The sequence below is a fragment of the Nanorana parkeri genome, unplaced genomic scaffold (genome assembly GCF_000935625.1).
Source record: "Nanorana parkeri isolate BGI_ZX_2015 unplaced genomic scaffold, ASM93562v1 scaffold9, whole genome shotgun sequence".
Taxonomy (NCBI): Eukaryota; Metazoa; Chordata; class Amphibia; order Anura; family Dicroglossidae; genus Nanorana; species Nanorana parkeri.
This window is the reverse complement of record NW_017306277.1, coordinates 1894410-1908744: the sequence shown is the minus strand read 5'-3', so window position 1 is coordinate 1908744 and position 14335 is coordinate 1894410. Positions and strand designations below refer to the sequence as shown.

General features: G+C 39.9%; 1 protein-coding gene across 1 annotated transcript in view; it reads left to right on the top strand.

Annotated features, from left to right (window-relative positions):
• The window catches only part of CADPS (calcium dependent secretion activator), a 372013-nt gene that overhangs the window by 158880 nt on the left and 198798 nt on the right, over window positions 1-14335 (top strand). Inside the window, exon 6 of the mRNA XM_018554448.1 lies at window positions 1230-1351. Coding sequence (XP_018409950.1) covers window positions 1230-1351 — 122 coding nt within the window. The remainder of the gene's footprint in view (window positions 1-1229; window positions 1352-14335) is intronic.

The following is a 14335-nucleotide window of genomic DNA, read 5'->3' as shown; positions in this document are numbered from 1 at the left end:
TCTTTCATTGTTTTCATTGTATTTGTACTAATTATATTTTGTCAGAGTAAGCTTCAATTATTTTGCGTAAAATCCAATATGAGGACTTGATGGCAAAGGCGGAAAAAATATTTTAAATTCAGAGGTTTGTCATAGCCAACTGTACACATTGAAATAGGGCTACTCGACTAAGGTTTGGTAGTGGACCTCCTTATCTGAAGTATATGGCCACGTATATCTATGACTTAAGTGTACATATCTGGACATTTGACACCCATTCTAGACACCCAAGCCATCAGAGGACAAAGAGAAAATCACATGAAGGCCATCTGAAATCATAGAAGGAGGGTATCCAGCAATTCTCCATGTTCTCCTCAACTGATATCTAAGTAGACTGCAGGAGTCTATTGGAAACTGTGTCTAACACCACCTAATGTGGCTCAAAACTGGCCTGTATATGGGTATATACATTAAACTGTGGAAGGTTTGCTGAAAAAAGGCAAGCAAAAGTCAAATGACTAGTCCCCATTATTGCCTACAGGCTCTCTGCGGATAATAATTTCCCCCATTTTTACCATGTCTAGGTCTGCAGGAGGTGAGCATTTTGGTAGAGGTAGGGCTTCACTTCCTCATATTACAGCTGCTGCATTGTGATCTGATAACTAGTGCAGTAATGATCAAGAAGCAGCAGGGGAGGTGCAGAAAGCACAGAGTCACATAATGAATGAAGCAAAAGCAAGGATATACTTGCACAGCAGGTCCTCAGCTTCCTCTTTACCCGCGGAAAGCATTGAGCCAGATAGCAGGGACGTCTCCAAATCTTACTCCAAATCTCATGAGCAGCAGTGTCTTATATGAACTCACAATGCAGATATACCGTTATTGGACTTAAGTACAGGACAGGAAGTGCACCGCTATTTTCAATGAGCAATTCAAGACAAAATGTGAATCTTAAATGTCTCATTCCCAGGGACACAGTGGCCGTAGGGTGTGCAGAAGGTCCTCTTTTAATGTGCCCGGAAGTCACATATGTTGCGTGCAGCTGCAACTAGCAGCCTATTAAAAATTAGTGACAGGCTGACAAATGCATTGGCTTTACTGATCTTTCTTAATGTATATATGTGTACAGGGACAGATGCACAGGCCCTGGTTGCAGTATATACCAGACACGGTATATATATATATACTGTATATACGTATATATTGTCATCATATACTTAAGTGACTGACACATTCTATCGTATTTACAGGTTGTAATAATGGAGGTCCAAGGGTTAAAGTCTCTAGCCCCAAACCGTATTGTGTATTGTACAATGGAAGTTGAAGGCGGTGAAAAGCTACAGACTGATCAAGCAGAAGCTTCTAAACCAACGTAAGTGCCACACTATTTTCCATTTTGACACTGCTCTTTGTAAAGAAATAACACCATAAAAAAATCATTGTTATAATTACAGTACATAGCTGTTAGAGTAATACATTTAGCGCCGGTTGCACCAAACTTGACCAAAACAAACAAAAACTGTTATCGTATGGGCATATATTAATTGCGTTATCAATGACTGAGAGGAAGATATATAAGACGCAACAAGAAAAGGGGAAAATGCCACCTGGGATCCAAACAGGGATCACAATGATTGGTCCAGAAGTGGTAAGAAGATTGGGATGTTCCTTAGTTAACATGGTGTACTGCTGTCTGTTGGAAGTAGAGAACATACCCAGGTTGAACCATATACAGCTGCTTATAACTTATCAATGTAAATTATCATTTTTATACAGCACAGGTCTTTAGAGTGTTTACACAAGGACATGTCCAAAAGGAAAGGTGAGGACAGGTAGGCTGATAAAAGAAGCTATCTTCGCTTCCTTTTCAATGTGCAGGCAACTTTCTAGATGTGAGCTTTACTGCATGCAAATGTAAAGGAATGCTGTCGACGATTTTTCTGATATAAATGAAAATATCTGCAAATTGCTTTATCTAGCAATAGAAGGAAATTGGAAGTGACAGAACCGTTAGAACTTGAAGACAACACTTCAAGCAGAACTACCAAGGAAAATAGTAAAGGCTTATGTTTACAAACTTGCTTGAGTTACCTGGATAAATACATGGAGTAAGCTGTGCTAAAAATAACATTGTTCTTAAATAATTCATAATTAATAAATCAATCAAAATCTGGCAAAACTCTAACCTGCATTGCCCGCCCACCAGTGACAAACTCGGAACCAGCTGTGCTATCATATAAATGTTCCATCTGACATTTCACTGGAATAAATATAATCCAGAAGCTATTTCAGCCCATATTTTCTAATACGCTCTTACACAAATAAAACCTGCTAAAACAATTAGCCGTGTCTTTAATAATGACATAATGTTTGCTTTTCCCAAAGGTTATCTTTGCTATAATTACTGCAATCAAGATAATTGCCAGTATAACTTCACGTTTTATTGCTTTCCATTGCAACCTTCTGAAGATAGATACAACCTAGATGTGGAATGCAACAGTTAATCTAGTTAGATGCTGAAAATAACACAAAGAAAGCCCATTGATGAGGATGAAGGTTATAACTTATTTGTAGTAAGGGTCATTCCACCCGTATCTGTTGTTTAACTTTTTATTGGTTAGATCAATCACCCGATGATTCGTTATAGTCTCATAGGACCTCTGTGTTGAGATTGTGTTCCCAGACCCACCGTGACAATAATGGACAAGGTCCCCGTTCTTTCTGTTGGATGTTTATTAAATACAATGCAACAAGGAATGTCGGAACACCCAGAAATACCATTGTTTTTGTCTTTGGGGTAACCTTTGTTCTGGAGACCTTGAAAGACATAGGAAGCCACCACATTCTACCTATACCTGCGACATTGCTTAGGGATGGACTGACCCTTTAACTTCTAGTAACAGCCCCCCAATAGGGCATCAATCAGTTAGATGCCCACACCATAAACAGTGGAAACATCTGTAGTAGCCAATCAAGTTTTAAATTGAATTTTCTTAAACTAGAAATTGTATGGGCTTTGGTTTTCCTGCAGGACATAGCCATCATGGACTCGTATTTCCTTTGCTTCGTGTAAGGTCCCTGCTCATTGCCATTTTCTGCAAATGGGGCCATCTGAATGCCTCTGTCCTGCTAAACACATCATATGAACATGTCTTCGAGGCAGATGGTTGATCCCTAAAAATACAGTGGGGGACAATTATCAATGATCAGTTCTGTCTCAGAGCAAACACTGCTATATAGAAGCAGTAAGGCAGATTATGAGACAGACTATATAGAAGCATGAGGTCAGGCTATGAGACATTTCTTTTTATAGGAGGTCAGCTTTACTCAAAAATGTCTCCCTCTGCTGCTCTAAAGTAGCACTGCGACAGAATAAAACCAACCCCTGACCACATTTTAATTGTGCATCTGTCTGCAGTGGAAATCTGTCCTATCTTAATCTGTCTCAGACCATTGTAAATTTGTCTGCCAGGATTCTAGGCACCAAGGTCACAAATACATAGAGAAACAGTCACATAGACTTTGCTAAATGAGAACCAACTTGATTTTCATCTTATTTCTATGCACATTTGTTGGGAAATGTCCCTCGGTGTCTGTGCTTATTGACACTGCTAAATTCGCCCCATATGCTGCTTCTACGCTGTGTTTAGTTGTTAGTGGATCATGTCGATGGGTTTTCTTCATTTTTCATTTAAACACATGCAGTGGCTTTGGGCAAGAATGCCTGCCAATAATGTATTACTTTGCCTGCAGATAAAACAAACCGCAATAGAACATGATGTGTCCAAAGAAATGCAGCACAAAGGCTTCACATTGCAGGTCAGACACGGCATCGGAACTGCCATGTGTACTGCTCCTTTGACATCAATGGGGTTTTGCTGACCCATGATTGATATGCATTCCAAATGCACATCAAGCACAGGAAAATATAGACCCTTAGAAAGGTATCAGCGACTGTAGACTCATGTGTTCATCAAAGAAACTTTGACTTGACTGGAAAATGGGTTTCTAGTCTACCTTTCATCTACATACACACTTGTGCTTTGGCAATCCCAAACTCAACAAGTGTGCCGAGGCCCCAAATTAGCCCCCTTGTTTTTCTCCTCGTTACCTACTACGAGAAGAAGGTGTATATTTTCTTCACAGATAACTCTGCAATGTAAACTTTGCCGTAACAGACAGACATAGGATTAATAATGAAAGATTAGTCAGGGACTTGCTACTGTCTCAAGAGCCAGAGGCACAACCTCCATTTTTCCCTGATGAAGCAATCGAATTGATAAAGCCTCAGGCTAATTCTCACAGATTCTCACAGCCGTTCCTATACGAAGCCACAGTGAATGGAAAAGTACTTTCATTTCTGGTACCCTGTGACGGCAGATCAAACATGGGAACTTTGGGAACAGTACGGATGTTTAATGGGGGGATGTGAAATGCCAGTAACCCTAGAGCCTCTCATATCAAAGTAACTGACAAGGGTAGACATTTGCAAAAGTCAGGCAGGCTGAAAACTGTAAGATTTCTGTTCTTTGAATAATTCTTTTAAAGGGCATTTGTTTTTTTTGTTTTTTTGTGCAAGCAAATTTACATTTTATTTCATTTAGATTTTACAAGGTCATTGCGGCAGGGGGACCTCAAAGGCATAACAGACACACTGTGAATGCATTTGCCTTGAGTTTTCAACATATTCCCATTGACAGCAATGCAACAAATAAAAAGCAGATAGAACATGAGTGAACAGACCAATGTAGAAAATTGCGATGGAATTCAGAATTCATCATAAAGTGGATGATAAAATCTTTGATCTATACATTTAAATTCATATTTTAACCACTGCGCTCAAGTCTCTTTGCTAACCAATATGAAATGCAGATTCCAATTCCAAACACTCATGTGCACTAGTCCTTATTGTACTACATATAAATGATTGTGTCCCTTTGATGATACTTTAGCATAACAAAACAGGGAGCCCTCTGCCATCTAGTGGCAGTTTAGGATATTGCTTCATTAGTTTGGCAAGGTCATAAAATGCACTTATCTCCTTTTACCAATACAAAGAATGCTCCTTATAATTCTACCCCCAGCAAGACTGCAGAGATTAAGAAAATAATAAACACACATTTAGCCTATATATATATATTAATATATATATATATATATATATATATGTATATATATATATTTTTTTTCATCAATTATTCAACAAAATATCAATATATGTAATGGTGTAAGTAAGTACACCCTTGGCCTCAGAAGCTGTTATTGCCCCCTTTAGCAGAAATGACTTCTTGTAGGCATTTTACACAACTGTCCATCAGTCTGTGACATTGACAGTGAAAATTTGAACACTCCTTCATGCAAAATTCCTTTAGTTGCAAAATGTTTGTAAGTTTCCTTGCATGAACTGCTAGTTTCAAATTCCTACAAAACATTTCAGTGGGATTCAAACCAGGACTTTGACTAGGGCAGTCCATAACCTTCTATTTCTTGAGTTCAATTACCTATTTTCGGTGCTCAGCTCCATCTAGTGGCCATAATGCAGTATTACACCACAATACATTTGACCTGAAAAGAAATGTGTGTAATTCTTTTTGTTTTTGCCCTAATGCGCAAGTATGCACAGAATACTTGCACATTAGTGCACTCTTACCTTACAAGTGTGCCCTTCTCCAGTGCTAATGGATCAACCTTCTGTCCTCAGCACTGTCCCCTGCGACTGCCCTCTGGAGTCCACACTTTCAGGTTCTCAGAAGTCGTCTTCAGGCATTTGGTGCCCACTAATTATGTACCTCTGGCGCATGCACACAAGAGTTACATCCTCCCTGACACCTGGTCCGTTCACGGCATATTAGAGAATGGGCTGTGTTTGTATGCTGCACTGTGTGCCATACAGTGTACACAGAAAATAAAAAATTGCTGGGGGAGAAAGAAATAATTTTTAGGCAGTCTTTGCATGTCTCTTACAAAAATCTCTACCCCCCTCCACCACCAGCAAGTTTGTATTTTTTCACTTTGCCCCTGCTTTAAGGACATTTGTGTTTGCTACAAAACAAACCTTGTAGTGCAGTAATATCTGGGTTAAAATGGGTTAATTATATAGTGATGTGAGATGTTTGTATTTTCAGTGTATTTTGACTACATTTCTTCCATGAAGGATGTATTTATTCCATGAATGTCCTTCTACCTCTCTATAGTGTGGCATTGACAATGACATTGAGATTCAAGGAAGGTGGTTTATTTATAGCTGCTCGAGAAAGACATTGACAAAGAACTTATTGAAAAAGCCAATAATTGAATAAGTGCACAGTATTCATTTTTAACATGTCCCCGTGTGTATGTAAACAGCTGCAATGGTTTTATCACATAAAGTCTTTATTATTAATTTGTATTTTTATTTTCAGTAGTCTGTAGAATCCAAGCAGCATTCACTCTGCTGAATTCAGACCAGTGCTAGATAGACTACATAGGGGTCTATTTACTAAGCTGCCAAAGGATCTAGCCGTAGCTTCGGCCGATCCTTCGGCTAGCTTCGGCCCCAGGACCCCTTCGGTTCAGTAGAACCGAAGCGGTGCTGTACGGGCTATTCACTATAGCCTGTACAGCTCCCGAACGTGGCAGAGCGGCTTAGTCGAGCCGAACTCAAATGCCTCAGCTCAGCTGAGCCGTGCTGAAAGCCTAAGCTGGCCGAGCGGCCGGCCATTGGCCGGCCGACAGCCTGCTTCTGACAGCTGGGCGGAGCCAGCCGTGATCTTACGGCTGACTCCGGCCACTTGCAGAGAGATCAGCGTCCCTGGTTACCTGCTAACCAGGGACACTGATCTCCAAACAGCAAACTCTCCCTGGCGCTCCGGGAGTCTTCTGCTCCCGGCCGCCAAGGAGAGAAACACTGCTGTGTCTTTTTTTTTCTTTATTCTGACACGGAGCCTTGTTTAAACAGTGTTCGGCTCACTTCACTTCAGGTCGGTCATTCACTCGGCTGCCTACGGCAGCTTAGTGAATAGACCCCTATGCTTGACTCTTGTAACTGTGCTGTTACTGGTGTAATTGCAGTTAAGGATTAGCACTTTGAAACAAGAACTCTTTACTGAATTTAATGCTAGATAGCTTGCAAGGACGACGTAGGATCCCTGTGTTTAACTTCAAAGTGAACATGCTGTTTCTTTACGGCTGGTGCACACAGGCTTTTGAGTTTTGCTTCTGTTGGGCATTTGTGATGTATATTTGATGGATGTGGCACACAATATGCCAGCAAAAAATGTGTTTCCTTATATTTCATTTCAGATTTTTCGCTTTATCTTTTTTTGGGGTATGAAAACCAATGTTTTTTTTTTTCGTTTTCTGGATTCGGATCTTTCCGAATTTTCAGATTTCATTTCAGATGAGTTAAAGGATATTTATCAACCAATGTTTATTACACAAAAAGTGACATTAAATGTTTACTTTTTATTTTTAACTTTTTACAGTCCGCAGTAACATGAAGCTAGTTACAAATTCTTTCAAACAGCGTGGGGCACCCCACCATAACAAAGAAAAAGTGGGTCCCCCCTAAAATCGCTTACTTGTTCCTTGATCGGAGCAGCAGCCGCAGGAAAGGGGGTTGGGGGATGAACGTGCACCCCCCCCCCCTCACTTGTCCTGTATCAGGCCACATACCGTCAACATGGGGCAAAGAAACTTGTCCGCATGTTGATGAGTGGTGGTGACTTTTTTTGGCCAGGCAGTGCCTGGCCAAAGGAAAAAAGTAAACAAATAAAATACAAGGATGTAAGTGGCACATATAGTGCGCAGTGGCAAAACATCGGGGACAACAGCCAGGTGTGTTAATCACTGACCTGAAACTGGCCATGAATCTTTGCTTTGTATTCCTATTAGACATGTGCGATTCATTTCGTTCCGAATCGAAATTCGGACGAATTTTCGTAAATTCGGACATTCGGATGTATCCGAATTCCGAATTACAGCCATAACGAATGCAAACGAATCCGAATTTCCATTTCCGAAATTCGGTAGCGTTCGCACGAACGTTCGTTTCGTTTTCTGATCTTATTTGTTTCTTATTCGTTTCGTTCGTTGGAGCAAAGTGACATTAGAGAAGGGGAAAAATATTTTTCCCCCTCAAATGTCACTTTTGCTGCAAACGAACGAAACGAATAAGAAACAAATAAGAACAGAAAACGAAACGAACGTTCGTACTAACGCTACCGAATTTCGTCCGAATCCGAATTCCGAATCCGAATTGACTTTCACACCCGAATCCTGAAAAACGAAATAACACAAATCCGAATTTAAAACGAAAGGAAACAAAACTAATTTTTTGGCAGTGCACATGTCTAATTCCTATAAATGTAAGCAACTCTTTAACTTCTTAGGAAAACGTATAAATCTTTTTAAAGTTTTGTTTAGGTTCTCTTAAGCATTTATAATTTATGTTTACAAATATAACACTTATTATAACACATAAAATATAATTTATATGCATGGTAATGCATTAATAGGTAATTTGGCCTATTCAAAAGACTAACAGGGTTATTCACAAAAGGGTGAGGAGTTTGGAGAAGGCCGGAGAAGTAAACAATCCAATTCAGCTTACGTTCCAGTTCAGCTATTTTATCCTAGATTGATCCCTTCTCCTCCCTTCTCCAAACTCTTCACCCTTTTGTGAATAACCTTGTAAACCTTGTACAACCTTGTAAATCATTTTTAAAAAATGATAATGGAGTAACAAATAACCAGTCAAAAGTCATTCTTCACTGATCTTCAGCAATCCAAAATCTTATTCGATGTTGATGGTTACTTAATTTTGGCTATCATGCATCTTTGTTGTATGCACCCCAACAAAAATTATCTTCTAGGTAATAAATACACGAGGATGGTGCAATAAGTTTTAAAGATCAAGGTTTCTTGAATGAGGGTCAGAGCAGCACTCTCGTGGGGTCAGGGATCCAGTATTGTTAAAGAAGAATCCCAGGCAAATCAAAAATGTACCCTTGGGGTGGGGCTACCGCCATACTGCTAGTGTAAAGTGCTCAAATAAAGCAGTTTTCCTCCTTTGATCCCATGGCGTTGGGCACTCACCTCTTTCCCTGTCCGCTCTGGCTATGAAATGTCCCTGGGCATCCTCACATCTAATGCAGGTCAGTGGACCTGCATGAGACGTGATAACGTCAGGGGTACTTAGACCATTGGAGCCTGGAAGAGAAGATTCTGCAGGGACCGGTCTTACAGCCCAGAGGGAGCTTGCGGAACCAAGGACCAGATAATCAAATCTGTTTTATTTGAGTCCCCTAGACAAAAGTGAGCACTTATCCCTTGCAGTGTGGGGTAAGAGTAAGTTTTTGATTTTTCCAGAGTTATTTCAAGCACACTTATTATCAGGTATTACATTAAAGCCACACTGCAGTCTTGCTGATGGGTAAATAATGCAGTGTAAAAGTACACAAAATAAATACAATTTTCTTTTTTGGAGAACATTTTGTTTTCAAGCTCTCATCAGTGCCAGCCATATGTGCTTGTCAGGTGATCTTTCAGGTGAACTATTTCGTGCCAGTCAAGGTTGTCAACGCATCCCATTAAAACTGAACACAGATAAATGACATGGGCTCTGTTTCTAATTAAACGCATGTAAGGCACTGAGCGAACGTAATTACTATTTTAACAAGCCATTGAACCTGTGCAATTCATGTGTTTCCAGTCCTAAAGGAATGAGCTGGCAACCCTAGTGCCAATACAGGTTTAGTCTATTGATTTATATAGCACTATTATCTCCCGTAAAGCTGTACAGTGGCATTACCCGCTTCTGCTAACATTTGGGCTAACCCAAAGCTTACAGGCTCATCAAAATAGTGAAATGCAAATCTCAAACCTCTCAGCCACGACGTAGATTTTTGTAAGAGGTACCAAAATCAGCAAAAGCGTTTGTGGTGTAAATAGTGAACTGCTGCCACCTAGTAGCAGAACTCCACACTTACCTTTCTTGCATAGCATAGCTGAACATAAACTCTAATGAACCACTTTCATTGTAGAGAATGTAGTTTAATTATTACCTTAGGCAGTCTAGGTACATTTGTTGCCTGATTTCTTGGCAAGTTATTGTGCTGTGGTAATGGGAAAAACAATTTCCATTCTGAAGAGGAGAATTTTGCTTTAGTCCTTCACACTGAGACCTTTACGTGATCAGAAAGGTAATGGAGCTAAATGGATTTTATTCCAATGCAATTGTAAATAAGTTATACTTGTATGTTTAGGTAGATGGTCTTTCAACCAAGTTTGGATTGAGCAATATAGGATGTATAAAAAGCATATTGTTCATTGTCAGCAAGCACTCATTTGATTAAATAGAATTGAAAAGAAAGTATTCTTTAGGTATTTTTCACATTTTTGTGTGATTGACTTACTTAACTTTACTCGATCTTCTGTGAAGCAGAGGAAGAAAGTAATCATGTTTACCTTGCCATATTTTCATAACTGTATATCATATCATTTAAGGAACACTTAGCCATCACACCTATGTTATTATTATTATTATTATACAGGATTTATATAGCGCCAACAGTTTGCGCAGCGCTTTACAATATAAGAAATACATTACAATTACAATACAATTCAAGACAAGATAGTAAAGAGGGCCCTGCCCCTGAGGGCTTACAATCTAAAAGGGATGGGCAAGTGATACATGAGCAGGTAGCTGTGTTTGAGAATGTAATGGTTGAGTGGTTAGTTTGTGGTGGGATAGTCTTCCCTGAAGAGATGAGTCTTAACCCTTTCGCTGCCAAGGACGTACGTCGTACGGAGCTACAAAAGTGCTTCCAGCTGGCCAGCTCAGTACGTCGTACGGACCTGGCATTTACAGTTCTACTATAAGCTGATGGTCGCTTTAGCGACCATCAGCTTATAGTAGAACTGTTCGGCAGACTGTCCCCTTTAAATTAATAGCTGTCATCAGCGGTGTTGGACATCTCATTACAAAACCATTAATATGGAGTGCCCCCCCCCCACCCCCACCCCCCTTGTGGCAGAGCATTTGAGGAGAAGGTCTAGTTTGCAATCGGCATTCCAGTTTATCCTAGAGGTGTTCAGTAGGGTTGAGGTTAGGATTCTGTGCAGGCCACTTGAGTTTCCCCAAACCAGACTCATCAAACCATGTGTCCACGTACTTTTGATCATATAGGTAAGTGGTCAGGTTTCCAGAAACTTTTCACCATATAGTGTACTTCTGTAGGTACTTCCACTATCAGAGTGTTTAGTCTGAGGACTGCTAGTATTCACAGTAGTGTGCCTAGTGGTTCCATCTTCCTATGCTCTGTGTCCGATGTACTCACTGGAAAAAAAGTGTTCTGAAGGACCACTTACCTGTTCACTATTCAGTGCAACATAAAGTGCAGAAACCTTTCCATAGAGGAAACAGAAAAGCTCAGTGTCTGACAACACTAGCTTAATATGGAAGTACTGTACTTGGAGAGCTTGATTTAAGGAAGTATACTATGTCCTAATTAGGCGAATGACATCTATGGAGACACAGATTCTCACACCATAACCCTTTTCTGTGTTAATAGCAAGAACCCTGTTGGACTGTGGGATTTCTGTTTGGGAAGCTGTTGCACACTCTGTTGCATTGAATGTTATACTGTTAGTGGTTCTTTGGCCTCCAGGTCAACTTTAGCTCAGAGTGAATTGAGCAGATCTGCTGCTAATTCTAACTAACCCATTAAATACATTTACTTATCTTCATTACAGTAAGATTGCCCTATTACAGAGAAACTGCAATGTCAGAGAGACTGCCCACATTAAAAAAAGTCTAACAATGTTAGACAGAGACACAATTGTTGGATTTAGGAAATATTTAATCTGTGTCTTTTTGTAAGTAAACAAGTAGAGGATGAAGAAGTCACCGGCACTCCAATATTTGCTCAACCAACACGTCTTTTTTGCTGTTGGAAGGTTACATTACAATGTGATGTAACCTTCCAACGTCAGTAAAGACGGGTTGGTTGAACAAATATTGGAGTGCCAGTGACTTCTTCATCCTCTACTGATTGATTTACGGCACCATCTGCGGTCACTGCAGCACCTTCCCGCGAATTACTGGTTCATGTCAGTCTGGAGTGCCATGGGACTCGAATGTTTTTGTAAGTAAAATCTGGTAACTAAAAATGTGTTCAGAGAGTGTGGAATCTTCTCTTTAAATTGACATTGAGTATTAGAGTTACAGGTTACTATGGTTCCTTTTGAGAAACAGGTGAGCAGATGCCTATATCCACACAACCAGACTGACAATGAGCACTCCAAGGTTGCAAGTAGTATAGAGAGGAAATTTTCTCTTTATGGACTTTTCTCAATTTTAGAAACACTGCCATACATTAGAGGCACTGGTTAGAGGCACTGATAGAGATTACCCATGCTAGCAACACTACACTGAATGCCCATAGTAGGGCTTGTGAATACAGGCATTTGTTTGTGTCAGAACTGTTTTTGTCCTCATACAAGTCAGTGGAAATGCAAATCAGATCTGAAGCAGGTCAGATGGAACTCAGAAGCATATCAAACACACCTCAAATGGATGCTGAATGCACCTGAAAACATGTTGCATGTGTCCACCTACTCATGCCCTTTAGGAGACTGGCAGAGACTACTTACATTGCATTATAGACACTTCTCACAGACTGCAGAGCTATACAAGAAAGGTCAATGTGCTGCTTACTGATAAAGTACTTACATTTCTTGCAGACAGCAGGCACCAAGCAGAGCTGTAATCCTTATTCTGTAATGCACATAATTCTCTAAAAACGAGTTGACAGTGCCCTAAGGAAGGATGACACAGAATTGTACTTACTGTCTCCAATCTGCAACATAGAAGTAGTGGTGTTGGATGCAGCATTTGTGTAGAGGGTAGTACACTAAAGTAGGGCTGAAGCTTATATGCTGGGCACACATATGGCAATCTTTAAGGCAATTATAAGCACTTTGAACCAAATTAGGTTTATAAAAATAACCAAATGGATGAATGCAAGCTACCACCAACAATCTCTATAAATGCAGCAAAATAAGCTCAAGTGTTGGTTTTCAGTTGCCTTGTTCTGTTTGAGGTTTTTTTTTTTTGTGTGTGATTGAAGGTTTGCTTAACATTCTCATATGTCCAGCCAATGGTAAAATATGAAAAGTCCAAATAAAGTAATAGAAATAAATATGCAGTTAGATAGACATTGTATTAGAAACCTCCTTTTTCATTGTCATTCCTCCACTTTCCTGTTACATCAGTTGTGCAAGGTGTGTGAATATGACTGTCTGGTCCAATAAGCACCAGAGCTAAACAAGTCAGACAAAACCTCTCCCCTTCTCTGCAATACAAGTCTGTATGAGGACTCTTGTGGTAAGGGGTGTGGCTGTTACTCAGCTATCCCAGCACAGAGTACTGCACTGAGCACAAAAAGCAGCACTTAAAACTTAGAGAATCAGGTATGTTAAGGTATTTCTGAGCAAAACTCAGTCACAAATCATATCAGGCGGAGGAACAGGACTATGAAGAGATAAAAAGATGCCAAATTAAGTAACAAAAAAAGTCATAAAATGGGGTGACTGCAACGTACATATTAAAATGTAATGCAGCATGCTACAAATTATATACAAGCACATTTAACACAGACACTACATGTAGTTTTAAGCATGGATGTATGATTAGGCCCCTTAAAAGAATCAGTCTCAAATCCCAAGGTTGACCAGCTGTATAACACAGGGGCCACCGACCAAAACCATGTGGTGGCCAACATACCTGCATAAAAAATAGATTTTCCTTTATGACGGGAGCTGCTCTTCAATAGGTTCACAAATTGTATTTCAGCTGAACATTCATTGTTACGTTGACCATATGGACTATAGGAAAAAGTATTTTAAAATTCACATATTCTGAATGCATGTGGAGGTCCATACGCGTTCCCTCTTCATCAAATTTCTCAAGCTTTAATCTCATCTTAGATTGCAGCCTGCCCATTCCGAGAGGTTTACGTCCCTTTGATCCATACGGCTTCCTGGGGATAATGACGTTTTGCAAGAATTTTCTTTAAATGCGGTACCCGTCAGTTCTGTTACTGTCCAATGGTCCCAGGATTCATGGATCTGGTTGTAAATACCAGTAAACCTGAAAGAAGCATGGGCAATTCAAACATAACTTGTGACAAAATAATGCATAAGCAGAGGTTAGCATAATTGAAAACATCAAAATATTCTTTGTGTATACTGTATACATTTTGGTGGCTTCATTTATATCCAAATCTCAACTTCTCTGATCTCTGATGGTGTCATTTCTCGCTTCCTGAGCCTCCCTATTGCTTTTTAAGGCTGAAGTGCAGTGCAAATTGGAAAT